At 58.1% G+C, this 27670-nt stretch overlaps 1 protein-coding gene across 1 annotated transcript; it reads left to right on the forward strand.

Annotated features, from left to right (window-relative positions):
- Positions 1 to 27001, forward strand: LOC125621579 (E3 ubiquitin-protein ligase TRIM39). The gene is given in 7 exon segments (XM_075119859.1): positions 1 to 461; positions 5567 to 5662; positions 8910 to 9140; positions 9634 to 9656; positions 9756 to 9859; positions 24543 to 25021; positions 25023 to 27001. Coding segments are annotated over 7 exon segments (1386 nt in total). The 5' UTR covers positions 1 to 41; the 3' UTR covers positions 25056 to 27001.
- The last annotated feature ends 669 nt before the right edge of the window (positions 27002 to 27670 follow it).

Raw genomic sequence — 27670 nt, forward strand, 5'->3', positions numbered from 1 at the left:
CACAGCCAAGGGCAGAGAGAACAGATACTCACCCAGCTGCCATGGCCGCTGCAGCTACAGCAGGGGAAATACAAGATGAAGCTATTTGCTCCATCTGCCTGGAATATCTGACGGAGCCGGTGACTATCGCGTGTGGGCATAACTTCTGCCGAGCCTGCGTCACCCGGTACAGTGAGGAGAAGGGAACGGGGACACCCCTGACCTGTCCCCAGTGCAGAGCCCAGTTCCAAAAAGGAGAGTTCAAGCCCAACACCCAGCTGAACAACATCATACAAAGGATCAAACAACTGGGGTTAAAACCAGGAAAAGAGCAAAAGGAGGATCTGTGTGAGACACACGAGGAACATCTCAAACGCTTCTGTGAGGAGGATGGAGAAACTATTTGCCTGGTGTGTGAGAAATCCCGGGACCACAAGTTTCACACTGTGGTTCCCATTGAGGAGGCTGCCCAGGAGTACAAGGTAGGAAATGCTGTTGACTTTGCTTAATTAAACCCCTTAAGGACACCAGGTTTATCCCCCATCAATACAAGGACAAACATTCACCCCTGGCTGCCTAAGGTTAGGCACCTAGATGAAAGGGGCCTGGTTTTCAGAGGGGATGAGCACTGGGGGTTGTGGATAATGGGAAAATATCCAAACTTTTTTTTCTCCAACACTGCAAGTTCCAACACGTAATAGAACAGGGCTGCGGCTCTTTGTGCACCTACAACCCGTCTGCAGGTGGAGTGGGCAGCAAGAACATAAGACCATAAGAACAGCCATCCCCTGTCGGAGCAAAGGTCCATCTAGCCCAGCGTCCTGTCTTCCGACAGTGGCCAATGCCAGGTGCCCCAGAGGGAATGAACAGAACAGGTGATCATCAAGTGATCCAGCCCCTGTCGCCCATTCCCAGCTTCTGGGAACAGCTTCTGAACAGCTGATCTGTGGCAGGTGGGAGGCGCTGGGAGGATGCGGGAGGAGCTGGTCTCCGGGCCGCCAGCGGGCAGGAAGCATTGCGGGGCAGGGGCAGAGCTGATCGGTGGGGCTGCCAGTAGGTTTATTCCATGGTTGCTCCAGCCCTGGAGCACCCACAGAGTTGGTGCCGATGGTAGAAAAGAAACTTTAAATGAGAGGAGGGAAGTCACCGGCATTGATAAGGAAAATGCCACACGCAGGATTCATAAACATAAAACCGTGAGCAAAACACCCTCTCCAGTGTACGTTGGTCAGTGTCTTCTGCCTCATGTTCTGGAGTTCTACCACCAAAAGTTCCTTTGCTCTGCCCCTCTCTGCTCCCTCACCCCACCCCACTCACAGTGGCTGTCCTTGGTCAGTGAAGACTCAGGGTTCAGAGATGCATCTGTGTGAGCTCAGCTCCCACCCTGGTTCGGGGGGGGGAGGACGAAGATGGCACCTTGCTTGCTCCAGTGTCCAAGCCAGGGCCGTCCTTAGGCATACGCAGCTGCGTAGGGCACCATGAAATTTGGGGCACCAAATTGCCCCAAATTTAATGGTGCCCTAGGCAGCTGCATGCTGCATACTTGGCAGCACCAGCCCCGGCAACCAGCCCTATCCCTCAGCCAGCCCCCCGCGGGCTGCGCCCACTGCAAGGGGCAGGGCCTTTCCTACGGGGGTGTGGGGCTCCGGACAACTCCCTCCACCCTGCCTCTTACCCTTCCCTCCTGCTCTGCCCCCGGCCCGCCCCCATTCCACCTCTTCCCCCAGCAACCCCGCCCTCACCAGCAGTGGCGGGAAGTGGAGCAGCTGGGCCCCAGCCCGATCGACTCCGCCAGATCCCAGCCACGGCGCTCCGCTTCCCGCCGCCGGTAAGAGCGGGAGGTGATCCTTTCCCCAACCCGAGCGATATGGCTAGGGCCGGGGCAAGGGAAGCGGGGCGGGCTCCTCCCGGCCCCCCGCTAATCCCCAGGGCCACTCTGGGCCTGTGTGGCCCCCCACAACTCCTGCCATCCATACCCTGGGGGGGTGTGGCCTGGGGCCCCACACAGCACCTCCCCACGGGGGGGGGGGGCTGCGTAGGGCACCCAAATGGCTAGAGACGGCCCTGGTCCAAGTACTTGCTCTAGTGTCACCACCCTACCGCACACCCCACTGTCCCACTCCACCGGCCACCCAGCCAGCCATCACCTGCTTCTCTGCTATAACCTCTGCAGATCAGGACCTGTCTACACTTGCAATTTAAAGCAGAAAAAGTCCCCTTTTGCTCAAAACCCTAGTCTCTTGAGGTTCTACGCTGCTCTTAGTGATTTTCAACTCTTAGTGGGGGAACGTCCTTGCTCCTTGCTGAAGCAGGCTGGGCAGAAAAGCTGTCCCACATCAAGTGATTTCAGCTCTAGTGATCACTTAACAAAACAAAAGACTCCGAATGGAGCCTTAATTAGTTCTGTCTTTGAACAGTGGAGAGGAGCAAGTTAAACCATGCCTAGGACTCTTGGGTAAAGTCCACACTGCCCAGCAAGCACATCTGTCCCCACCTCCTCTTAAACTTCACAGGGGTCTGGCATCCAAGCCCCCTGCTTAGTGAGATCAGTTCAGTGGAGGGTGACCCCCTCAATCAGGACAGGCTAAGCCAGGGGTGGCCAACCTGAGCCTGAGAAGAAGCCAGAATTTACCAATGCACATTGCCAAAGAGCCACAGGAATATGTCAGCAGCCCCCGATCAGCTCCCCCGTCCCACTCCTGCGCCTCCCACCCACCAGCAGCCCTGCCGGTCAGAGCCTCCCCCTCCTCCTGGCACCTCCCGATCAGCTGTTCTGTGGCGTGCAGGAGGGTCTGGGGGGGAGGAGTGAGGGCACGGCGGGCTCAGGGGAAGGGGCAGGAAGGGGTGAAGTGGGGGCAGGGCCCATGGCAGAGCCAGGGGTTGAGCAGTGAGCACCCCCCGGCACCTTGGAAGGCTGGTGTCTGCAGTTCCAGCCCCGGAGTCGGTGCCTATACAAGGAACCGCATCTTAACTTCTAAAGATCTGCATGTGGCTCCGGAGCCACAGGTTGGCCACCCCTGGGCTAAATGCTACTCCGCTGCCCTTTCCTCATACAGTAAAGAGAACCCTATTTCATTACCCCCACATTCCATACTGAAGTGATCTGTAATCCAGCACCAGCCACAGTTGATCACTTTGGCAACACGGCCCTGTCTGCTGGATACCTAGGCAGAGTCGGTGTGTTCATGTAAATACAGTCTGCACCTGAAGCCTTTTCCCCTCCCCAGCCAGCTGTCAGGGGAGAGCTCATTCAGACCCTGCTTGTACACGAAACAATCTGGACCCTGACTCATCCCTGCATGTCAGTGGCACAGAAAGCCACAGCTGGTACCTGTGTCCTGCTCTTCTTTCTTTCTTTCTTTCTTTCTTTCTTTCTTTCTTTCTTTCTTTCTTTCTTTCTTTCTTTCTTTCTTTCTTTCTTTCCCCATGTCCTGTTCTTCTCTCCTCCTTCAGCTCTTCCCCGTCCAGCAGCCCTTCTCCACTCATATTGACTCCTGCAGCCATTAGCCCAGATAACATTAGTAGGATGACGGGGGGTCTTACAGCTTAGGTACCCAGGGTATTACAATTGTCTGACAAAGTTGGGGCCACCTGTGTCCTGACACGGTTGGGTTTTGACAGCGTGGGTGGACAACACGGTTCTGGAACCACATTAAAGAAACATGTTATTGCTCCCAACCCATCTGGGGCTGTGTCTGGGCTGGAGAGTGGGAGGCCGGGGATGAGACGCTGCTGAGGTTCCCTGCCCGCACCCCGGGAGAGAGAGGAGGACATGGGCTGATGTTAGGGCCCTGCCCAGGGTTGCAGAAGGAAGGGAGGGAAATGGCCTGAATTCCCTCCCCACAGGGACCAGACTCACTGACACACTCAGTTTGGCCTGAACTGTCCCAAATTTCTGCTCCAAGTCCCTTCTTCATTGAGCTGCTTCTCTGCCCCAGGATCTCGCAGGCCACGTCGACACTGCAGGGGTTTCAGCAGCACAGCTACAGCCCGGCAGCAAAGAAGCCAGAGCGACCGAAGTGTCACGTTAAGATCAGGCCCAAGCCTCTGTGCTCACTGACAGGGCTCAGAGACAGCCGGGAAGTGCTGGCACTTCTCCCGTGAAGCACCTGCCTTGTTCTCCGGGATCTCAACTTTCACTTTGCTTTAAACTGAGTCTCCAGCTGTTTTAGTTGTGAAGAAAACCTCAAAACTGTGACCCAGATGTAGGGGATGCAGAGAGCTGGGCACAGTGGCTCTGAGAGGTGTGAACGGCCCCATTGCCTCAGTGAGGGGGTGAGCTCAGGGATGATCATTTAAATATCAACACTGTTAATTATTTTGTTCCCCTGTGAGAGCGGAGAGGGAGAATTGCAGCTCGGCACCATTTACTGCCAGTGACGCCTCCTTCCGGTGCCACAAGTGGGTGATGTTTGGGAGATGCCACATCTTCTGTTCCCCCCAGTAAAGGAGGACCCGGCCCAGAGAGTCCAGCAGAGCCCAGGGGTATATTCTAGTCCCAGGACGGGAGCCAGGCCCCAGGAGCCCTTGGAGCCCATCAGCAACTCCATCCTGTTCTGAACATTGCACCATCCACTGTGAACAGATCATGGTGTCTCCTTTTGGTGACTCACATGGGCGGAGCTTATTTGTGGGTGGAGCTTCAAAGAATCCAGCCACATTTCCCCTCCCTCCCCCGCTCCGCCTTCTGATCCCTGCTCATTTATGAAGCTGTTTTGCTGGATGCAAAGGCTGCTTTTCCACCTCCTGTCTCTCACTAGCCCCTGCTGGCTCCCTCCCTCCCTCACTGCTTGCCTGCAGCAGCACCCCAGGGGTGTCACCTCAGGAGCTCTCAGCAGCTGCCGCCTGGGCCTTTGGGCAGGGAGGAGGAGAGAAAAGAGAGTGAAATGGGGCGATCTCTGGCGAGGGGCTCTGGAGGGGACTCTAGGGCGCTGCCAGGGGTGTTGCACAGAGCGGGGCTGACGGGGCAGGAGCACGTTGCTGTGCTGTGTGAATGAATCACACACTGTCAAAGGGGAAGAGAGCCCTGGGCTATTACAGCTCTGGAGCCGTTATAATTATGGGGGGCCCATTCCCCCAGAATGAGTGTGTTCCCTGTTCCTCACTGACCTCCAGCCACATCACAGCTTCACTCTGCACAGTTAACGGGACTGCACTGGCTCAGGTGCTCAGCTGCTGCCTGAGGGAGGCCACGTGGGAGCCTGGACAGACGAGAGCAAAGTGGGGTCTTGTTCCTGGCCTGGGTCTGGGGTACAGTGGAGCGAGGTGCTGTCCCAACCTCTTCACTCGCACTGGCAGGAGGGATCGTTCAGAACCTTCCCAGCTGCTTCACCTCTGGCCTGTGCTCAGGGATGGGAAACTTTAGCTAAAACACAGGCTTTGAGAAGTCCTGAGTGTCTGCACGAAGCAGAGCCCCTGCTCTGAGACTGGCATCTCAGCTCCCATGAGGCCTTTGGGGCCGGCAGAGCCGAGTCTGCTGCTCGCTTCCTGGGTATTTTACTGCTCCTGTATGAAATGCCAATATGGATAGTGTTGTCCATTGGACAGGCAGATTAATGGCCGTTTATCGCACACGATGCCCTTGCAGGTGAAACTCCAGGGAGCCCTCGACCCTCTGAGGAAGGAGCTGCAAGAGGCCCTGGCTCTGACGTCTAAAGAGGAAAAGAAAACTACAGAGTGGCAGGTGGGTGTCTGGGTTTATTCCTCCCTGAGCCCTTCCCCCTGCAGCATTCCCAGGAATGCTGGGGCCCGTAAAGCTCCAGGATGAGGCTATGAACCTGCTCTGGTTGTTTGCTCCGTTGCACAGACTTGGTGCCGGCCATGGGCAGCGGATGCCTCCGGCATTTGGGGAGGCTGGGCGTGAGTGCCGGAACCTCCCCGGTGCCCGGATCATTGCCCTGCCCACTGCTCCAGACCCATTTGGCCTCCTCTCCCCAAGGCCCCGACCACGCTCCCTTCCTGCTCTGCCCCATGCCCGGCCCCACTCCCTTCCAGCCCCCTCCCCAGTGGCTCCCCGTTCACTGTTGCAGCTTTCTCCTCTCCCCCACCCCCTCCCGCAAGGCCCCCTCACCTGCCGCTTGCTCCTTTCTGCCCGCTCCTGCCTTAAGGGTGAGTGACAGGGGAGGGGCGGAGAGGAGCAAGTGGCGGGGTTCCCCACACAGCTGATGGGCGGCAAGCGGCGGGTCCTGCGGGGTTCGGGGGAAGAGCGGGAGCGAGGGCACAGGGCGGAGCGCAGGCAGGACTCCAAAGGCAGCAGGTCTGTAGCCTGCCTCCAAAGGGAGGGGCGCTGCATCCTCTTTGGGGAGCCTCAGCCTCCCCGGCCTATGGTACCTGCCATCCAGGGTGCTGGCAGCATCAGGCTGTGTCTCTGGTGGGGATCTCAGCGCAGCAGCTCCTGTAGGCGGAGGAGGAGGGGCAGTTCCTGGCCCTTGTACAGTGGTGCAGACCCACCCCTGAGATCTCGGATGGGGCAAATTCTCCATACTGGGTGCAGTGTTTTCACTATTCCATGGATCCTGTTTCCCTCCTGCAGATGGGGAGGGTGTGTCGGCCGCTCCAGCCATCGGTTTTCAGTGGCCTCCATGACAAAGCTCTGCAGCTTCTCTGCAGCCTGGAGGAAACAGATTGTTCCTTCTCTCCCTGCACCCACAGTCCCTGCAATGAATCTGCCCAGTGCCTGGGCCAGACTCTGGAGCTGGGAGCTGGGAGGAGGATTTGCCCCCACGGGTGAGGTTCAGATTTGCTCAGCTGGCTGGGCTGGGGGCACGCTGGGAGCTGAGCTCTTCTGAACATCAAACCCAGTGGCGGGTGTGGAGCTCTGTGGAAAATCTGCCCCAGGGGCGTCTACATGGCCCCAGCAGCTAGCTGCAGGCTAGTCCCTGAGTGACACCCAGGGGTCTGGGTGGGTGTGAACAGCCCGTGCTGCTGCGGCTTCATAGCTACCAGTACCCGAGCTCGCTGGATCAAAGCTAGCTGGGGTGTGTCTACACACGGTGCTGTCAGACCTTCACTGCAGTGTGGACACCCCCTGAGTGAGCAGAGCCAGGGGCAGGTCAGTGTAAAGCCAGGCAGCGCTCGGCCACCTCACAGCCTCTCCTGCCATCACGTGGCCACTTCATCCCAGGCACCTGCTACTGTTACTGTGACTTTACCTGTGCTTGTCTGTAGCCAGCTGATGAACCCAGGGGACAAAATGTCTGTTCTGGTTCGCCTGCCTTTTCCAGTGAAATCCCTGCAGAGAGCGTGGGGGGCGTGAGGAAGATGCCAGCAGCAGGGAGGAGAGGAGAAGCAGGTGTCCCACGATTCAGATAAAAATGGCCATTTACAAGAGCTGAAATGCTCAGAGCTGGGTGCCCCTGGTTCTGCATCTGACGCCGTGTTTAGAGCCCGGCGGAAGTGGGCTGGTTTCCAGAGGACCGAACCGCAGCAGCTCCCACTCCCCGCACCGGAAGCAGCTGGTGCTCAGTTCCTCAGACAAGAGGGATTTAGATGCATAACAATTAACAGCCAGGTTTGAATGTGTCCGGCAAAGTTCCCAGCCGGCGCCATGGAGGCGGCTGCACCTTGGGACAGTCACTGGGGTGGTTCTGAAACCCTTGATTATCGCCCAGAGAGAGCGAGTTACGTCCTACAGCACCAGAGGTCACAGCCCAGTGATCAGTGTCACTCCGTGCAGAGTAACTGCAGCCCCAGCGACTGTGAGATGAGGCCCAGCAGGGGCGGCCAGTCACCCACTGAGAGGGGCCGTCATGGGCCTGAGCCAGGTGGGGAGTATTCCCATGAGCGGGAGCAGGGCCCAGGAGGTGACAGGCCCCCATGAAGGATGCGCTGTCTGTGTCTGATGGGGGGAGATGTTAGGGGATATCATAATACTTGCACAACTCGAATTAGCTGTAACTCAACAGCTCCCAGGGGGCAGGAGGGGAAGGAGGCTGCAGGTCCACGGCCCTTTGCAGGGTCCAGGCCACATGCACAAAGACTCGGGCAGGTGCCCACCGGGGCTCCGGAGGCAGCTGGGCCTTGTCAGGGCTGTACCCGAGTTGTCTGAGTGTCCTGTGGCTGCAGCGCTCCCAAGGGTGGGGTGGGGGTTGGTCTGGGGGATGGGTTGGTGGGTGTTGCAGATGGGCCCTGGGGTGCTGGAGGGCTGCGCTGGGGGCTCAGGTAAGAGGGACTTTTCCTAACATCACTGTAGCCTGAATCACGCTGGGGGGCAGGTTCACTCCAGGGTCACCCAGCACCTCTGGGCTGAGTTGCAGGGGAGCTAGAGAGGCCAGTGCAGAGCAGCCAGCCCGTCCCCTGGCCAGGGTCAGCACTGGCTCAGCATCATTCCCACGGCTCCTTTCAGAGAGCAGGTGGGGACACAGCTGGCATCAGCAACCCGCTGCTCTGTGAGCCTAGAGGGCTCCCTAAAGGCTGCAGCACGTGGGTATGGGGCACTCGGCCAGGCTGGGTGAGGCCAAAGCCAGCCCTGACAATGCCCTGGGTGCCCAACACCCATGTGAGCCCCAGGATGGCACCCAAAGGACTATTAGCATCAGCCCTAGGTCCTGAATGTTGCAGCCCTGGGAGCTGGTTGTCAAAGAAGGAGCATTGCCCACATCCCGCTGTGACGGGTCCCCGGGGTGTCTGAGTGCCCAGCACTTGGCACCCAAATCCCCCCACGGACGCCCTGTGCAGCCCCCTGTAAATCTTTACTGTCCCCTCGATTTCTCCCCACTCCACTGTGTCCATCCCGTGCCACCTGCAATAACGTACTGCGTCTTTACAAAGCACCCTAGACAACCCCGTTACGGAACTGGCCATATGAAGTAAATTCCCTTCCAAACTGATACTGATCTAATATCCCCTGTTTCATGAACAGAGGCCCAGTCCATGTAACTCAACATCTGGCTCACGTTTTCTCTGTGCCTTTCCTATTTTTCTATCTCAAGGGGAAAGTGAAGAATAAGAGAGAGATGATTGCAGGTGAATTTAACAAACTGCACACACTGCTGAGAGAGGAGGAGCAGCTGCTTCTGCAGAGCCTGGAGGAGGAGGAGAGGGAGACTCTGCAGAGACTACGGGAAAATGTCACCAAACTTTCCCAGCAAAGCTCCTCTCTGCAGCAGCTGATCACAGAGATAGAGGAGAAGTGTCAGCAACCGGTTGCGGAGCTGCTGAAGGTGAGATGGCATCAAAATTCTCCACCCATCCAAAATTATAACTCAGCTCCATGGGTCTGGATTCCAACAATTAGAGTCAATGTGTTCTGTGGTTTACTGACAAACAGAACATGAGGCTAAGGGCTCCATCAGTTCCCAAATATCGCAGTTCATGTTAGAGGGGAATTCTCTTCATGGAGATCCAGTGAGGCCATGGGAGATTAGATGGATGATAGAAAAATGATACTGAGCTGAACCCATGCCTGCTCTGACTTCAGAACATTGGACCCAACACAGTCGATAAACACAGATACTGATGGGTTGTGTCCCTACAAGGGAGAACCCTTTAGCTAAATTCCTGTCTCCTCTATATATATGAAACAAGTGTTCAAAACAGTGAAGCCTGGGAGGGTTGATCTATTTTCTACAAGAAAGTTTGATGCCCAGAGTGAGACTCACTCAGTTTTATGCACATTGTGTTAATACAAGACATTGATTCTCTTTTTCCTTTCAGGATGTGAAAAGCACATTGAGCAGGTGCGTTTCCTATGTTCATTGCTCTTATATTCTTGGTGGTGGTTCTGGGATGATGTGTGCACAGAGCTGCTGAGTGATAATGGGACATTTTCTTCATAGGAGCAAGAATATAAAACTCCAGGAACCAGAAGCTGTTTCTACTGACCTGAAGAACGTGTATAAAATTTCCCTTGACATGAGGGAAGCGCTGAAGAGATTTGGAGGTGAGTGGCATCGACTGGGACATTCAGCTGTATTGTGCCTGGGATCTGGACAGAGCCTGGGACCCCAGGACACGCTTGCACCCAGCTGACAGGCTTGCAGCTGTGTGAGAGCTGGAGGCTGATGCGCTGAGTGCTGGGCAGTTTGCCCGCTACTTACAGCCACCTGCTGGTACTTGCCCAGGTGTCTAACCAGGCCTCATCACTGTGACATCCTGACCCCTCCGTGGCTGAGTTAATGGGTGTCCCTGAGCTAGGTGCTGTGAGGCCTAGACTGGGCCCACTGTGCTGGGAGCTGCACAGACTGGTAACGGATGATGTGTCTGTGCCTCGCTCCTGGGACAGGTGAGGGCTGCGTTGTGTGGCCACCGCTCAGCACTGCCCCAGCCCCCTTTAGCCAAGGCTGGCCGAGCTTTCTGAGCTGGAGGAGGGGCCGCTCTGGCTGCTGCAGTCTGACCTGGGCCGTGTGTTACTGGGTAACAAGCTGAACCCTACGGGCCCCTCGTCTGCTCTGAGCACAGCCCAGTGTGAGGCTGGGTCAGTGGTTTGCTGCTCAGTGAGGTGAGACTCACTCACAAGAGTGTGACCCTGTCACAGTGTCTGAGCGTGAGCTGCTCCCATCCAAACCCCACCCCACAACTCCAGCGCGGAGACCGGGTAGAAAGGCACAAACCTGACCGCGAGGAGGGACAGAGAAGAAACTAAGGCCGAGGAGAGGGAGAGTGGGAAGGTTCAGTGAGCTCGGTCTCTGAAAGTTGAACTGGCCCTTTCATCCTACCCCCGCCCTCCTCTCTTCCCACCCCCAGCAGGGGGCAGTCGAAGGGGCCAAGCTGGGTGTGTCTGTCCCGGCCGATGGAGGCTGCGCAGTGGGTGCCGGCTGCAGGGCCAGGATCTCAGGGCTCCGGGGAGCAGGAACCCCAGGCTGTGGGGGAAGCAGCTTCCTCTCTGTGGCTGGCTGGAGCCAGCACATCCCTGCTCCCCTCCCCCCTCGCTGCCCCCAGCCCAGCCCAGCCCAGTCTGTGCCCACCGGACCCTGAACACGGCTGGGCTCTGGGCCATTCCACAGCCCTGGCCCCTGAGCCTGTTGGGATCCTGAGCCAGTCACCTCCGTGCCTCCTTCTAGGGGATCAGCAGCCCCTGGGGAGCCTCCTGTCACCCCCCGGAAACCCCGTCCTGGGCAGGGCCCCAGGCCCTGAGTCACTCGCTGGCTGCTCCCGGCTGGCCAGGCCCAGGGTCTCCAGCAGGGCCCTTGGTGCCGGCCCCGCGCTGGCTGCCAGAGCTCCCAGCCCCGGCCCAGCCCAGCCTGTTGTCCCAGCGCCGACCCCTCCCCTGCGGGTGGGGGGGGACCCTGCTGCTCTCAATGGCTGAGCCCCCCCCCCCCCCCCCCCCCGTGCCAGGGCCAATGCGGCGCTGCTGGGGCTGCTCCTCCCCCGGCCCCTGGGTTCTCTGGGTCTGGGCAAGTGGCCGGGCGAGTGGGCAGGGACCTGCTCAGAGACACGTGCCCTGTGCTGCCCCCAGAGGGCAGAGACCAGCCAGGGCCGGGCAGCAAAGCGCCACCGCGCTGGGATTAACCCTTTCCTGCCACCCCCCCCAGCAGCCCCGGCCGGTCAGTGCCACTCGACTGCCCGCGCTCTGACCCCAGGGACCCGGGTCCGGCAGCCGAGGGAGTCGCTGGGTGAATGTGTGGGGCAGAGTAACCAGGGCTCCCTGCTCCCCAGGGTCCCTGTGTGCAATGGGGAAGGCCCCGCGCTGTCATGCAGCCCTTAGGGGCTGGGCACTGAGTGTTATTATTGGTATAGCGCCCACGAGTGAGCCAGGCACTGGAGACAGAACAAGGGGCTGCCAGCCCCACAGGGCTCCTGGTCTGAGTGCAGACAAGGCCCAGCAAGGGCAGCAGCAAACACTGGGGGAGGGGGAACGGGGTTCCCATTGTGGGGCCAGCCGCTCCCTGAGCCCATCCAGTGCCTGTCTTCTGGGTGTGGTAGACAGTATTGTAGTGACGCTGATGGCTACATGCTGGACCCTGGGTCACCCCCCAGGGAGCAGGGCAGGGCAGAGGCAGCCTGAGGTCGGGGGGAACTGGAGGCTGTCGGGGAGCGGGAGCAGCCTGGGAGCTGGGAGAGAGACACTGGAAGCCAGGGGGGTGGCCCAAAACCCTGTGCTGTGTTCGCTGTAGGTTCCCACTCTGTGCTGCAGGCTCTGTTGGGGTCAGATGCTGTGGTGAGGGGCCCACCCAGACAGCCTGAAGAGAGCGAGGCTCTGTCTGTATGGGGAAGGGGCAGCAGTTCTGTTAAATTGGTTGCAGTTTTGTAGACTTATCGTGGGGTGGCTCCCTCACGTACCACCCTCAGTCATTTCAGGGTGTCTTGGCAAGCATCTTGCCTCAGTTTACCCTCTTCAGCACTTCTTAAATTACACCTCATAGTCCAAAAGATCTGAGAGAAAAGTCCCCTCCTGGGGTCCGCTCTGAGTCCAAGTAAACCCCAAAATAAAATCTTTTCCTTCACTCTGCTCTGGCCTCCAGCTCTCACTCAAGCTCCTCACTTTCCTCAAGTCAGGAGTCCTCAGTCCTCGTTCCCGGAGCTGGGCTTGGATTAGTTTCCCTTCTGGAATCACATGACTCCAGCCCTCCTTCCTGGCGCTGGGGTCATTTCAGACTGTGCCTTTATTCCCTCCATCCACTTTCTCCAGCCAGGGGCAGCTCTCCAAAGCTCTGTCCTTCTACAGCTGCTGCTGTCATTGTCATCTCTGGCAGCGCCTCCCCGTTAGGGGAGCTCCTCTGTCTAGGACAGTGGTTCCCAAACGTTTTTGGTCATGCCCTCCCTTACCTGGTTTGTGCCCCCACCCCGGGAGCTGCGGTCGGGAGCTGGGCCAGGAACAGGGCTACAATTGGGGCTAGGAGCTGGGGGCCGGGTCTGGAAGTGGACCCGCTGTTGGGGCTGGGAACCGCAGGCTTCAGCTGGGAGCGAAGCTGTTGGTGCAGCCTGAACTGAAATTGGGGCTGCAGTTGGGGCCAGGAGCTGGGGGCTTTGGCCGGGGGCGGAACCACGGTTGGGCTGGAGCTGCAGCTGGGGTCGCAGCCTGGAGCAGGGCCAGGGGTTGGTGGCTGAGGCTGAGGCCGGAGCTGCAGCTGGGGCTTAGGGTGGGGCCAGAATGGAGGTGGGGGCAGAGTAAGGCTGTTTGGCGTTCCCTTTCCAACACCCCTGGGTGCTAGTCCATGCCCCGAAATGTTCCTCCACACCCTCTAGGGGGGCACGACCCCCAGTTTGGGGACCACTGCTATGGAAGCACCCCTTCCAGGCTCCTTGCTCTGGTGAGCTCTCCTGGGAGCTCCTCTTCTCGGCAGCTTCCTGACCCTAGGATTCCTTCGGCTGAGCCCTGGTAACCCTTTTTCAGGCTCATTAGCTATTTAGCTGCCAACTAGCCACATAGGGATTTAATTCCTTCCATGTCGGTCTGGGTTGTCTCATTCTCCCTTACAGGAGCCTGTCACAGGTAGTCTGGTCCCTAACTCCCATAAAAGGGCCAGCCCTTTTCATACATTTCCCCCCACCCCCAGAGCCAACCTGTATTCACAGGTAGGCTTGACCATGGCTGATACTTGGTTATGTTCTGCAGCTGGGGTGGGGTGAGGGGTACTTCCTGCCCTGATGCCACAAGGAAATCTGCAAGGCCCTTGGCCATAATTTTCTTCTCGTCACCGAAGTGTGAAGAGACCAGGAGTTTGATTCCCCAACTTTCTATGTAGCTCATGTCATGGGTAAAATCCCCCATAGTCTTCAGCATGTCATAGTTCAGAACAACTCTTTGGCCATAGCAGAGGTAGTCAATAACCCTGGGCTTTCATCATTGGTGTGATGGTCCTGTCGCAGATATGGGCTGGCTACGGAGCTTCCCTCTCAGCCAGATACACACCAGATGTGTTCATCACTAAATCCTTGAATTTTGCGCCAAGTATGTCTAAGGTCAGCTTAAAGGTGGTATTTTACACCCAGCGCTACCTAGTGGTTGAACAGCAGAATACAGTTTAGCGTTCCATTACATCTCCCCCGTTAAGTTCTACATTCCGACCATTTATAATATTTACATTATGGCAGTGTCTTTGAAGTTCAGTGCAGATCAGTCTGTTAGGTGTCTCTGGATGGTGCTGGTCTTTTAATTACACAACCCGAACACGTAACAGCTTCGTTATCTGGCTGTCCATTAGTTCCAACGACTGACTGTGCTCAGTCTGGAATCCTTGAGTCATCTTCTTGTTCTGCATCCGTCATCTGCAGAGTTTGCTCAGTTGATTGTTCTTTCTGAGGAACAAATTGTAGATGTTGACAGTTTCTGTTGAACTCTCCTCTCTTGGTCTTGATCACATACAGCCTGGGTGTTGAATTCTTTTTCTTTACAACACCTGGAATATTCCATTATTTTTCTCCATCCAGTTTGACACAAACATGGTCACCGGGTTCTAGGCCTGGTAGTTTTCTAAGTGATCTCTGTTGTAAAAGTGTTTGCAAGCTCTTTTTGCCTTTTTATTCAATTTGACTACTCTTTCCATGTCTGACAACTTTGGAGATAGATTCTTTTCCAAAGTTGGGAGGGTAGTTCTGAGTCTTCTTCCCACCGGGAGTTGTGCTGCACTATATCCAGTACCTGCTATTGGTGTTGATCTATAACTCAGTAGAGCAAAGAATGGATCTTCCTGTTGATCTTCCTGGTATGAACTGGGCCTGGACCCTGGTGCAACTTCTCCCAGATGGAGTGGGCAGCAAGTGGGGAAATGCTCCCTCCCCTCCCCACTGCCCCAGCCTCATTAGCAATGGCCCCTGTTCCCCCCAGCACCCCTCAACTCCTATCTCCCACTACCCTGTCGCCTTCCAGCGAGCCCAGACACCCTGCCCGTGCCCTAGCATGGAGAGTCCCAGCTGCGCCTCGTGGGTCAGGGCTCCACCCCCAATGTGTGTGGGGATGGCACCAACCTTCTCTTTGCAACAAACCAGCCACACACGGCCCCAAAGCAACAGAGATTCCCTGGGGCCTGCCCCCTTCACCTTCCCTCTTGCCCCCCTTCACCTCCCTCTATCCCCCTGGCACCTGCCCCTCCCTTACTCTTCCCTCAGCCTTTGTGCCCACCTGACCCCTGCCTCTATCCTGTCCCCTCACCCCAAACCCCCTCTGCTCCCCCTGGGACCCTGCCCCTCTCCCCACCTTTGTCTCCCTGGCATCTGCCCCTGCCCTCCACCCACCTCTGTCCCCTGGCACCTGCCAATCTCCTCATGCCCCTGTGCCCCCTGGCTCCCGCTCCTCCCTTACCCCTGTGCCCACCTGGCCCCTGCCTCTATCCTCACCCCTCCCCTTCTTCTCACCCCCTTTCTGCTCCCCTGGGCCCCTGCTCCTCTGCCCCCACTTTGCCTCCCTGGCATGTTCCCCTGCCCTCCACCCACCTCTGCCCCCCTGGAACTCACCCCTCCCTTCTCCCTCTGCCGTCCTGTCAGCTGCCCCTCTCCTCGAAACATCCTTTGCACCCTGGAGCCCAACCATCACTTCACCCCCCTGCTACCTCCTGGAATGAACCTCTCCCCTTTCCCCCTCTCCTGCCATGTCTCCTTCCCCTCCCCTCGCCCCCTCTGCCCCCCTGGTGCCTGTCACTGCCCTCACCCCCTCTGCCCTTTCATGCCCCCCCACCCATCACCTTCCTTTGCTGTCTTGGCTCCTGCCCTTCTCACCACCCTCAGCCCCGCCTGTTACCCGTCCCTCTCTGACCCCTGGCACCCTTCCCTTCCCTCGTCCCCCTGTGCCCACCCCTCCTGTAGCCCCACTCTCACCTTCTGGCTCCTGCCCCTCCCCATTTCCCTTTCCTAACACCTCCCTCTACCCACCTGCCCTGCCTCTCTCCTCGCCCCTCTCTGGCACCTCGTGCACACCCCTCCCATCGCCCCCCTCTCTACCTCCTGGTGCCTATCCCTCCCTCCTCTGCCCTCCCTGTGTCTGCCCTTCTGCTCAACCCCCTCAATCCCCTGGCACCTTCCCTTTCCCTGACTCCCCTGCACCCTCCTGATGCCGACCCCTTCCCTCACTCACCCTGCCCCCTGGTACCTGCCCCTCCTCTTGCCCCCTTCCTCCCTGATGCCCACCCCCCTCACTCCCTCTGCCCCCTGACTCCACTCTCCTCATGCCCCTCTTCCTCCATCACCCATTTACTTGCCCCACCCCCTGCCTTTCTTGTGACCACCCCTCCTTTCATCCCCCATCTCCTGCCACCCACTCCTCCCCACCCCCTTCCCTCCTTTTTGTCTGCCCCCTTCCTTTACCCGCTTCCCCTGCCCTTCTGGTGCCCACCTCTTCCCTTGCTCCTCTCTGCCCCCAATACCGCCTCTTGCCCCTTGTTGTCGCTGGTGCCTGCCCTTTTCCATGCCTCACCACTGTCCCCCTGGCACCTGCCCCTCCCACTGTCCCATTGCCGCCTGCCCATCTGCTCACCCTCCCGTGCCCCCCAGCACCCACCCCTTCCCTTGCCCTACTACCCACTGATGACCACACTTTCCCTCACCGCCACCCCCGCCCATTTGTCCCTGGTGCCTTCCCCATCCCATGCCCCACCACTGTCCCCCAACCCCCCAGCATTTGTCTCTCCGCCACTATGCCCCCAGTTCCTGCCCCTTCCTTCTCCCGCCCTTGCCCCCACTTCTCCCCTCAGTACAAGCCACTTCCTGCACCCCCACCCCCTGTTGCCTGCCCCTTCCCTTGCAACCCCTCCCCTGCCACCTTCCCCTTAGTTCTTCCCCCTTCCCTTCCCTCACTCTCTGCCTCCCTAAAACCGGCACCCCTCACCCCCCTCTAGTCCCCTGGTGCCAGCCCCTCTGTTCACTCCTCCTCTGCTCCCCTGAGGCCCATCTCTACCATTGCCCCCCTCTGCCTCCATGGTGCCTGCCCCTTCCTTTGCCCCCTCTGCCTGCCTGGTGCAAACCCCTTCCCTTGCCCGTCTTTGGGCCCCCTGGTGTCTGCCCCTCCCCTCCCCATCTCCTAACCTCTGGGTCCCACCCCTCCCCTCCCCCTCTCTCTTCCCCCCTCATGCCCACATCTCCACACCCTGCTGCCCATAGGGCGTGCCCTTCTCCACACCCCACTTTCTGCCCCCCAGTACCCGCCTCTCTCCATTCCTTGTATCTACCCCTCTGCTCATGCCCCCCATCCATCCTGGTGACGACCCCTTCCCTCCTCCCACCTCTGTCTTCCTGTCACCCACCCCTCATGCCCCTCTCCCCCTTTATGACTGCCCTTTCCCTCGGTCCACTGCTGCCCCCTGGGGTCTGCCCCACCGTTTGCCCCTGCATGCCCCTCTGAAAACTGTCCTACCCCCACCCCTCTTTGTTCCCTTGTCACCTGCGCCTTCTCCCACCCCCTCCTCTTCCCCTGGTGCCAGCCCCTCCTTCTACTGCCCCTCTGCCTCCCTAGTGCCTGACCCTCTGTTCACACCTTGTGTCCCCTGGTGCAAGCCCCTTCCCTTCCCCCCCATCCCCCAGTGCCGCCTGCCCCTTCTCTATCCCACCTTTTGGACCCCTGGTGCTCAGCCCTCCCCTCATCTCTCTCTTTCCCTTGGCACCAGTCCTGCCTCTCTACGCCCTGATGCATGTCCCTCCCCTTCCCCCTTAGCCTCCCGCAGTGCCTGTGCCTTCCATCATCCCATTCTGCCCCCTGGCACATGCTCCTCTGCTCACCCTCCCCCCGTAGCCCCATGGCACCTGCCCCTCCTCTTGCCCTCCTCCACCCACTGCTGACAGTTCCTGCCCTAGCGAGACCCTCTGCCCCCAGGCTCCTGCATCACTCTGTCCCCCTGGTGCCTGCCCATTCCCTCCCCACCATGGTCCTGGAACCTGCCCCACTCCTCATCCCCCCACCCCCTGGCATCAGTCCCTCCCCTTGATTCCCCCTGCCCCAATGGAGCCCCCTATTCCCTCACATCCCTCTGCCCCTTGGTGCCCTTCCCTTGCTTCCCTGTGCCCCCTGGGGTCCATCCCCTTCTTCTGCCCTGGTGCCCACCTGTCCCCTCACCCCCTGGAGCCCCTGGGAACCTGCCCCTCCCTTCACCCCGCTCTGTCCTCCTGGTGCCCGCTCCTCTTACCCCCCAGTGCCCTTGTGCCTGTCCCTCCCCTCTGCCCCTCCAACCTCTACTCTTGTCATCTGCCCCTCCCCTGTCCTCTCCCAGCATCAGCCTGTCCCCTCCCCCACTGACACCTTCCCACCCCTCCCCCGCTCCTCCTGCCCTTTCCCCCACAATTTCCTTCTCCCCGAACATGCCCAGACAGGAGCTGTTCAGTGGCCCCCTGGATCTGGGGGGAGGAAGGCCCTGTCCCCACTGCCAGGGCAGACAGGTTTTAAAACCAGCCCGTGACACTCCCCTGACCCACTTAACAACCAATTGTGCCCCCGTGGCAGCTTTTCTGCCTCACAGCCGGGGCTGAGCTGTGTGTGTGTTTGCTCCCAGCCTGCTGCCTGACCCTGTGTGTGCCCTGGTTCCTGACCCTGTGTGTGCCCTGGAGCCTGCTGGGGGAGTCGGGGCCGCTCCAGCAGGGATCAGAGAGCCCAGGGGCCATGCACACACATTGCAGAGCCACTGGCCCAGGGTCCATGCACTCCGGGGTATCCTACCACACAGAGCTGGGAGGGAGGGGGGCATCCAGGGCAGTTACACAAACACCGCTGGGGGTCCTGTTCGGGTTGCCACCTCTCAGGTCCAACAAAACAGGAAATCTGCCTGCTTCATGGACATCACCTGTCCCCTCACCCGGGCACCGTCTCCCCATCCGAATCCCGGGAGAGGGCACCAGCCACCACAGGCTCCTGCTCCTGGACTGCCCCAAGTACCAACCTCACCGAGCAGGACATGGCGCCAGATCTACCCCGCTGCCCCCGGCAGTGACCCCCGCAGCTGGTACCTGCACAGGGGTGACTGGGCCCTGCTGGCCCTGAGCTCCCGATCTCACTCACTGCTCCGAGCTGCCCCGTCTCTGCAGCTCCCAGGCACTCTGGACCCAGAGCTCCCTTTGCGTAGGCACGGTCACCCCGCAGCTCCCCCATTACAGCCATTGACACACCTGGGACTTGTCACGTCCTGGGCAGACTCACAGATTTCCCAGGAGAGTGACGTGGACAAAGGGACAATCCTGGGAAAACCTGGACAGGTCAGGTTGCCAACTTTCTAATCTCACAAAACCAAACGCCCCTGCCCCGCCCCTGCCCTGAGGCTCTGCCCTTCCCCCTCTCCGGGGCCCCACCCTCGCTCACTCCTTCCCCCCTCCCTGCCTCGCTCACTCTCCCCCACCCTCACTCACATTCACTGAGCTGGGGCAGAGGTTTGGGGTGTGGGAGGGGGATGAGGGCTCTGGCTGGTGGTGCGGACTCTGGGGTGGAGCCAGGGATGAGGGGTTTGGGGTACAGGAGAGGGCTCCAGGATGGGGCAGGGAATTGGGGTGCAGGGGGGATGGGCTCTGGGCTGGGGGTGTGGGCTCCAGGTAGGGCCAGAAATGAGGGGTTCAGGGTGTGGGAGAGGGCTCTGGGCTGGGGCAGGGGGTTAGGTGCAGTGGTGGTGAGGACTCCAGCTGGGGGTGCGGACTCTGGGGTGCGGCTGGGGATGAGGGGTTTGGGTTGCAGGAAGGGGCTCTGGGCTGGGGCCGAGGGGTTCAGAGTGAGGGAGGGGTGCGGGCTCTGGGGTGGGGCAGGGGATGAGGGGTTTGTGGTGAAGACAGACGCCTGGCAACCTTGTGGACAGGTATGAACCCTAGGTCCTGTCCACACGCCCCAGTAACACCCTGCTGAGCTGGGTACAGGCAGCCACATGCCAGCCCAGGCCCCTGGCAGGGACGCTGAGCTGCTATGGTCACTAACAGTGTTAACTCTGCCACGTGCCACACACCACACCCCAGGAACAGCTGTAACCTAGACTCGTGGCAATGCAGGGCTGGAAGGGACCTCGAGAGGTCACCTAGCCCAGCCCCCGGTGCTGGGGCAGGGCCTAGACCATCTCTGGCAGGGGTTTGTCCAATCTGTTCTTACAAACCTCCAGTGACGGGGATCCCGCAGCCTCCCTTGGACCAGGTCCAGAGCTTCGCTGCCCTGAGAGTTAGAACGTGTTTCCTCATCTCCAGCCTCAGTCTCCCTTGCTGCAGCTTGCACCCATTGCTCCTTGGACAGGCCCTCGCCCTGCCCGCTGCGGGCACTGGGGGTGTCACCAGGTGTGAGCATCGCTGTTATCGCACTGAATGGCTGGGGGCGCTGGGCTGGCTCAGTGGGGCAGTGAGGGAGCTGGGGCCTTTCACTCCCCAGTCACCGATCTCAGCCCAGGCTCAGAGTCCGGCTCCCAGTGAACAGGAGCTCATGTCATAATTCTCGTTAACGGCAGCCTGACCGGCCACCTCCGCAGGGAGGCCAAGGCCTGAAGGGGCCACAGGGACGGTTCCTCCCCAGGGAGAGGCTCCAGCAGGTGTCAGGGCTGAGCCACGTTGGCAGGACAGTGCGGGGCTCACACGGCCGCTGTGACACCCTCGTACCCTCGCTACCCAGAGCTCCAGCAAGAGGGGTGTAAACCCCACTTGTACCCCCAGCACTGAACTCACTGACACTCACTGACACTGCCCCAAGGCCCCCGCTCCTCCCGAGGTTGGGGGGGGTGAATAAATGGCACTGGAAGAGAGGGGCCAGGAGACCATGGCCCCATCACTTTTACTGATAGGAGGGCTAGGTCTCCCACTTTTTACCGGCCGTAAGGGCTAGCGATGGGGGGCGGGAGGGGGCAGAGAGGAGCGACCTTGGGGGCAGAGTGTTGGGGGGAAGAGGCGGTGCGGGGGGTGGAGTCTTGGGGAGAATGGGCGGTGCGGGGGCGGGGTCTTAAGAAGGAGCTCCTGGAGAAGGACCCACATGGGAGGGCGGGGCCATGGTACAGGCACCGGTGGCCCCTCTACTTTTAGGGAGTTTCCATCACTCCTGGGGAGAGGACCATCCCGGATCCTGATCCACGGGCACATCTGTGTATTTGCCGGGTGCACAGAGCTCTCCAGGTGGAGACACTTTCTCACTGACCCAGGAATCGGTGCTGGGAGGCCCCACTGCCCAGGAGGCCAAGGGCTCTCGCTCCCCTGCCCTGCGGGTGAAGGGAGGGGCCCTGGGGCTGCTGTTCCCTGTCCCAGGAATGGGGTGAAGGGGACGTGGACACAGACAATCTCCCCGCTTGCGCTGTGAGGGGCAGACCTGGCTCCACGCTGGGCTTCAGAGCCTGAGCTCCAGCCTGAGCCTGAACGTCTACATGGCTATTTTTAGTGCCAAAGAGGGAGCCCCACAAGCCTGAATCTGTCCACCCTGTTCGGAGACTCGCTGCCGCGGGCTGTGTACATGAACCCAGAGTGTGTCCAGAGTCTGGGTCTGAAAGTTCCCAGCGCGTCTGATCCAGGGCTGGTTAATGAGAGCGAGGGGGGTGGCTGGCGCAGTGGTTAGATGGAGACACCGGGGCCCCTGGGGCTCTGGGACGGTCTCTGTGACCATTGTCTGCTCTGGGAGACGCCCAGGTGCAGCTGCAGAGGGTCTGTGCCACCAGCATCATCCATGGGACAATCGCTCTGGGCAGAGTTCAGGCTGATTTGTGGGGGTCTCCATTTTCAGCCTGATTTTGGGGGTGAGATCAGGGGCTCGGGGAATTTTTTTAACCAGGTCAAATTAAATAGCAGCTCTGGAGTGTTTCATAGCTGATGTCCTGAGTCTGACCTGCCCGTAACTTTGCGTTTCTGGGGATGTTGAGAGTCACTCACTGCAAGTCACTGGGATTTGGGCTCCTCAGTTGCTCAGACAGGTTTACAGTGAAGCTGGGTGAAATGTTTTGGACAAATACTTTATTTGCTGCAAAATTATATTTTGGGTCGACAGAAACGATTCACGAACCCCTGTCGAGTTTGCTGACGAGTTTCAATGAACAGAAATGTGCCGCCGCTTCCCTTCCAGCCTTTAGCCCCGTGGCTGGGCCCCCAGCGGGGAGTCCCCGGTTCAATCCCCCCGTGGGACGCCATGAGGGCTTGAGCTGCTGGGCTCTGGGGGTCTGATGATGTCCCCCTGTGTCTAAATATTGCCCTGGGCACTGGCCAGAGCGTGGGAGCTAGGCTGACTCTGCAGCCCAGGGTGTCGGGCCCCGACCTGGGAGACGCAGAGTCCAGCCCCCCTACTCCAGTCACCCTGTAATCATTGATCCATAACCCCAGTGACGGGAGGGGTTACGGCCCCTGGCACACCAGTGTCTCAGGCCATGTCTGCCGGGGTTTCCTTGCATCGGTGCAAACCCCCAGGGTAGACTGGCTGTGCGGATGTGAACTGGGACTGGCGCTTGGTGCAGCTTCTCCCAGATGGAGGGGGCAGTAAGTGGGGAAATGCCCCCTCCCCTCCCCACTGTCCTGGCCTCATTAGCAACAGCCTATTAGTACGCATTTCCCCCCCCCCCCCCAACCCCAGAATCCTCCACTGCATGGCCGCCCCAGTGAGCCCAACCCAGAGCACTGCCCCATGGCAGACGGGCTGGGCCAGGAAAGGGGCGGGGCTGGCTGTGGGGTTTGCCTGGCTGGAAGGTGGTGCCCATGGGGCCCGCCAGCATGGAGAGTCCCAGCTGCGCCCCCTAGGGCAGGGCTGCATCCCCAGTGTGTGTGGGGCCAACACTAACCTGCTCTTAGCGAGAAACCAACCACACATGAACCCAAAGCAAGAGAGATTCCCTGGGACCTGCCTCTCCCTCACCCCTCTGGCTCCTGCCCCTCCCTTACCCTTTTCTCACCCCTGTGCCCACCTGGACCCTGCGTCTATTCTGACCCCTCCTCCTCGCCCCTCCCCTTCTTCCCACCCACTTTCTGCTTCCCCAGGCCGCTCTGTCCCCTACTTGGCCTCCCTGGCATGTGCCCCTGCCTTCCACCCACCTCTGCCCCACCGGAAACCCCCCTTTCTTCCCCCCTGCCCTCCTGGCACCTTTCCCTCTCCCCCAAACATCCTCTACACCCTGGAGCCTACCCATCACTTCACACCCCCGCTATGTCCTGGCATCCACCTCTCCCCTTTCCCTCCTCTGCTGCCAGGTCTCCCACCCCTTCCCTCATTCACATCTGCTTCCCTGGTGCCTGCCACTGCCCTCACCCCCTCTGTCCCCTGATGGCCGTCCCACCCCTCACCCTCTTCTGCTGTCCTGGCTTCTGCCCTTCTTACTCCCCTCAGCCCTCCTGGCACCTGCCTCTATCCCCACCCTCTCTGACCCCTGGCACGCACCCCTTCCCTCACCCCCCTGTGCCCACCCCTCCTCTAGCCCCACTCTGACCCCCCGGCACCTGCCTCTCCCCAATGTCGTCTCCTAACACCTCCCTCTACCCACCTGCCCCTGCCTCTCTCCTCGCCCCTCTCTGCCCCCTGGTGCTTGTCCCTCCCCTCCTCTGCCCTCCCTGTGTCTGCCCTTCTGCTCAACCCCCTCAATCCCCCTGGCACCTACCCTTTCCCTTGCCCCCCGCACCCTTCCCTCCTTCCCCCTGCCCCCCCAAAAACCTGACCCTCCCCTTGTCCCCTTCCTCCCTGGTGCCTACCCCCTCACCACCCTCTGCCCCACTGACCTCACTCTCCTCTCCCCCCTCTGCCACCATCATCCATGCCACCTTCTCTTTATTTCTCACTCTGCCCCTCCCCTCGCCCTCTGGCTCCATGACACCTGCACCCCTCAGCACCCCTCTAGTCCCCTGATGCCAACTCCTCCTCTGCCCCAAGTCCCAGCTCTACCCTTGCCCCATCTGCCTCCCTGGTGCCTGCCATTTCCTTTGCCCCCTCTGCCCGCCTGGTGCAAGTCCCGTCCCTCGCCCCCCTTTGGACCCCCGGTCTCTGCCCTTCCCCTCACCTCAGCACTGCCCCGCCCCTCCCCTCCCCCTCTCCTAATCTCTGGGTCCCACCCCTCCCTTCATCCTCCCTCTGCCCCCCTGGTGCCCACATCTCCCTTCACACTCCTCTGCCCCCCTAGATCCTGCCCTTCTCCACACCCCTCTCTCTGCCCCCCTTCCGCTCACCTGTTCCCTCACCCCCCATTCTGCCCCCCCGGCACCAGTGCCTGCCCATTCGCTCCCCCCATGGTTCCACCTCCCCACTGCTCATCATCTCACCCCCTGGCAGCTCACCCTCCCCTTGACTTCCCCTTCCCCATTGGAGCTCCCCCATTCCCTCACACCCTCTGCCCCCTGGTGCCCGCCCCTTCCCTTGCCCCCAGCAGCCCCCTGGGGTCCGTCCCCTTCTTCTCCCATGGAGCCCACCCCTCCCCCCATCCCCTTCAGCCCCCAGGATCCTGCCCTTCGCCCCCCCCTCTGTTCTTATGGTGCCTGCCCCTCCCCTTGTCCCCACATTGCCTTTGTGCCTGCCCCTCCCCTCTACCCCTCCCCCCTCTGCTCCTGTCACCTGCCCCTCCCCTTTCCTCTCCCAGCATCATCCTCCCCCCTCCCCTCCCCCGCCCCCACTGACACCTTCGCACCCCTCCCCCGCTCCTCCTGCCCCTTCCCCCCATTGTCTCCTCACAGGCAGAGGGGCCCTGACTCCCCTCAGGCAACAACCCCCCCCAGCGATTAACGGGGACGCAGGTTAATTTCCCCTCGATCCCAGTGACCAGCCCCTGCCCCCGGCCCTGACTCTGTGACTCTCTCCCCAGTGGACGTGACTCTGGATCCAGACACGGCAAATCCCGAACTCGTCCTGTCTGGGGATCGGAAACGTGTGAGCGACGGAGACAGACGCCAGGATCTGCCCGACAACCCTGAGAGATTTGATCCTTGTGTCTCTGTCCTGGGCGCTGAGGGGTTCGCGGGCGGGAGGCGTTACTGGGAGGTGCGGGTGGGAGACAAGACGAGATGGACTCTGGGGGTTTGTCGGGAATCTGTGAGCAGGAAGGGGGAGGTCACACTCACACCTGGGAATGGATTCTGGGCCGTGCGGCTGAGGGACGGGGGATACAAGGCCCTCACCGACCCCCCGACCCCCCTCCCCGTGAGCGTCCGGCCCGGCCAGGTGGGGATTTTCCTGGACTATGAGGCGGGCGAGGTCTCGTTTTACAATGTGACTGACGGGTCCCGTCTCTTCACGTTCACTGACACCTTCTCCGGGACGCTCCGCCCTTATTTCCATCCCGGTCTCCACGCTGGGGGTAGAAACGCGGCTCCCCTGATCCTCTGCCCGGTCCCGGCTCCGGCCGGGGGGAATCTCGGTCCCTGACACTGACCCCGCGGCTCAGAGCGACCCCCCCAGCACTGCTGCTCCTCTGTGCGGGGGGCCGGTTACTGCAGCTACTGGAGTTTTTCTGCTGACCGGACGCTGCCAGTTTCCCTTTTCCACTGGAGGGTCCAGTCAAAAACCAGACACCTGGCAACCCCCAGCCCTCACCTTGCCCCGTCCCCTGCCCCGGGGTAGCAGATGGTGGGGGATGGCGTCGTTCACTCCTGCCAGAATTTTCTACCCCTGTGAAATCTCAATGTAAAATAGGAAATAAAAAAGATTATTCTAATTTAGAAAATATTATTGTAACAAGGGGTAAATACAAGAATACTTTAATTTAAATTTCACAGTATTTCAAAAAAAGGCATCTAAACATATTTTTAGAAATGGAATTATTTACATTTTTTTTTTATTCTTCCCTCAAATCTGTATTGAAGTTTAACTTTTCTCAATAACATCATTTGTATTTCAACTGTGGAATTTCAGAAAATCCAAAATATTTATCTTCACAAAATAAACTATTAAACTGTCAGACGGGGTTGTTCAATTACAATGTACGTGTGTCATAAACATCACAACTACACACATGTGCAGCTGTTCTCTCGCTCTCCTCCTCTCGCTCTCTCTCCCCCCAACCCCCCCTTTATTGTCTTGACTGGTTCTCTCTGGGAGGCAGGGCACATACACCCACCTCCTGCACTGCACCTTTGAAAATTAATAGCTTAAAAATGATAGAATTAATGAAGCAATATATTTAAATTCACTCATACAAGATTATATAATATTCTTTGGAGTTCTGTCAGCATTAATTCACTTTCTAACTGAATATAATCGGTAATCAAGATATGACCCTTCCTTGCTTTTTCTCACAAAACGCGGTCCCCAACCTCAAGTGCTGTATTCTTAGATACCAGGGGTCGGCAACCGTTCAGAAGTGCTGTGCCGAGTCTTCATTTAGTCACTCTAATGTAAGGTTTTGCGTGCCAGTCATACATTTTAACGTTTTTAGGAGGTCTCTTTCTATAAGTCAATAATATATAACTAAACTATTGTTGTATGTAAAGTAAATAAGGTTTTTAAAATGTTTAAGAAGCTTCATTTACAATTAAATTAAAATGCAGAGCCCCCCCCGGCCCTTGGCCAGGACCCGGGCAGTGTGAGTGCCACTGAAAATCAGCTTGCATGCCGCCTTTGGCACACGTGCCATAGGTTGCCTACCCCTGCGAAATACAAAAATGTCTTCTACAATCTCATTTTTGTGGTTTATTTTTCTTTAGAAATATTATTTGCAGGGAATGTCCTGTCAGTGTCCACTGTTGATTTCAGAGTACTGCCAGGCTTTCCATGTTCTTGGTTCTAAGGACACAACAAATGCAATTTGATAAAGAAATAGAGAAGGGGTTGTATTCCTTTACTGAATCATCACAAATTAACTTAATTGTAGTAAAGATGCTGGCACTTAATGACACATAACATGAAATTTGGTGACGTTTTATTGGGAGACCTTTCTTCTCGGCCATAAATCAGTCGAAAGGGTGCTATTTTTGTTGTCATGTGAGGTTTAGAGTACAAAGAAAAGAAAGTTGCTCCAGGAAATTCATCACAATTCCTCTGGGTTCTGTCCACCACCTTCTGGAATGCTCTGTACAAATAGTGACCGATTGGTCCAATTCCTTGATGTTAGCGATTGAACCTAATTTCTTGAAGAGCTGGCTGAGCAGAGTGTGAGGGGAGGCACATCACATGGCATTGCTAGGACTACTTTTTGTTTTAAACGTGACGCGTTATGAACATTTTCAGTGTCATCATTCAGTTTTGAAGATTTATTCACAATACGCCATCCATGGCAGAGTGCCCGAAACTTACCTTGATTATTTGAAAATAAATACCCTAACGTTATCTTGTGATGGATTCATTTGTGTTTTTATCCAGTCTGCTGCTTTTTAGGTGGCATGGTCTGCTGAAGCTCTGTGTCACATGGCCATGATTGTGCAATTGACCATATAGTGAAAATAACACCAAATGTAAACTGTTACCTCGTTATTCAGTTCAGAACCTAGATCTGCCAGTATCTGCTCTGGACAGCCATGTTAATATATAATTTCACATGTCTTCTTCTCCACATCATTTGCGGTCATAGTTCTATGTGTAAAATTCTTCTGCCTATTTTGAAAAATCATCTGTAGCTGTCAGTACATACTGGTATAGCTTCTGGGACACTGGATAGAGCCTGATTAAATCTGCTCTCAGCAATTCCCAGGTTTTAACAACCTATGTGCAAGAACACAGGCTAGAGTTCTCATTTGGATCTTTCCTATGACATTTTTATTATAATCCCAACTATAGTAAGCAAAGTAAACATTATAATGTGGTTTCTGTAATAGTTGATGTCTCCACACAGTCAGAATCTAACTTTTGGTGTTTTTCAGAAGTAAATAAATACATGACAAATTTCTGCAACTGAGAACTTGCATAAATACACCTTGCAGGGTCGGCGAGTTATATGGGCCCTTGGTGCTCGTGCTCCAGCAATATTCAGGGCCTGGGAGCCTGGGTCCACCAATGTTT

Source organism: Caretta caretta, chromosome 14 (assembly GCF_965140235.1).
Source record: "Caretta caretta isolate rCarCar2 chromosome 14, rCarCar1.hap1, whole genome shotgun sequence".
NCBI classification, from domain to species: domain Eukaryota; kingdom Metazoa; phylum Chordata; order Testudines; family Cheloniidae; genus Caretta; species Caretta caretta.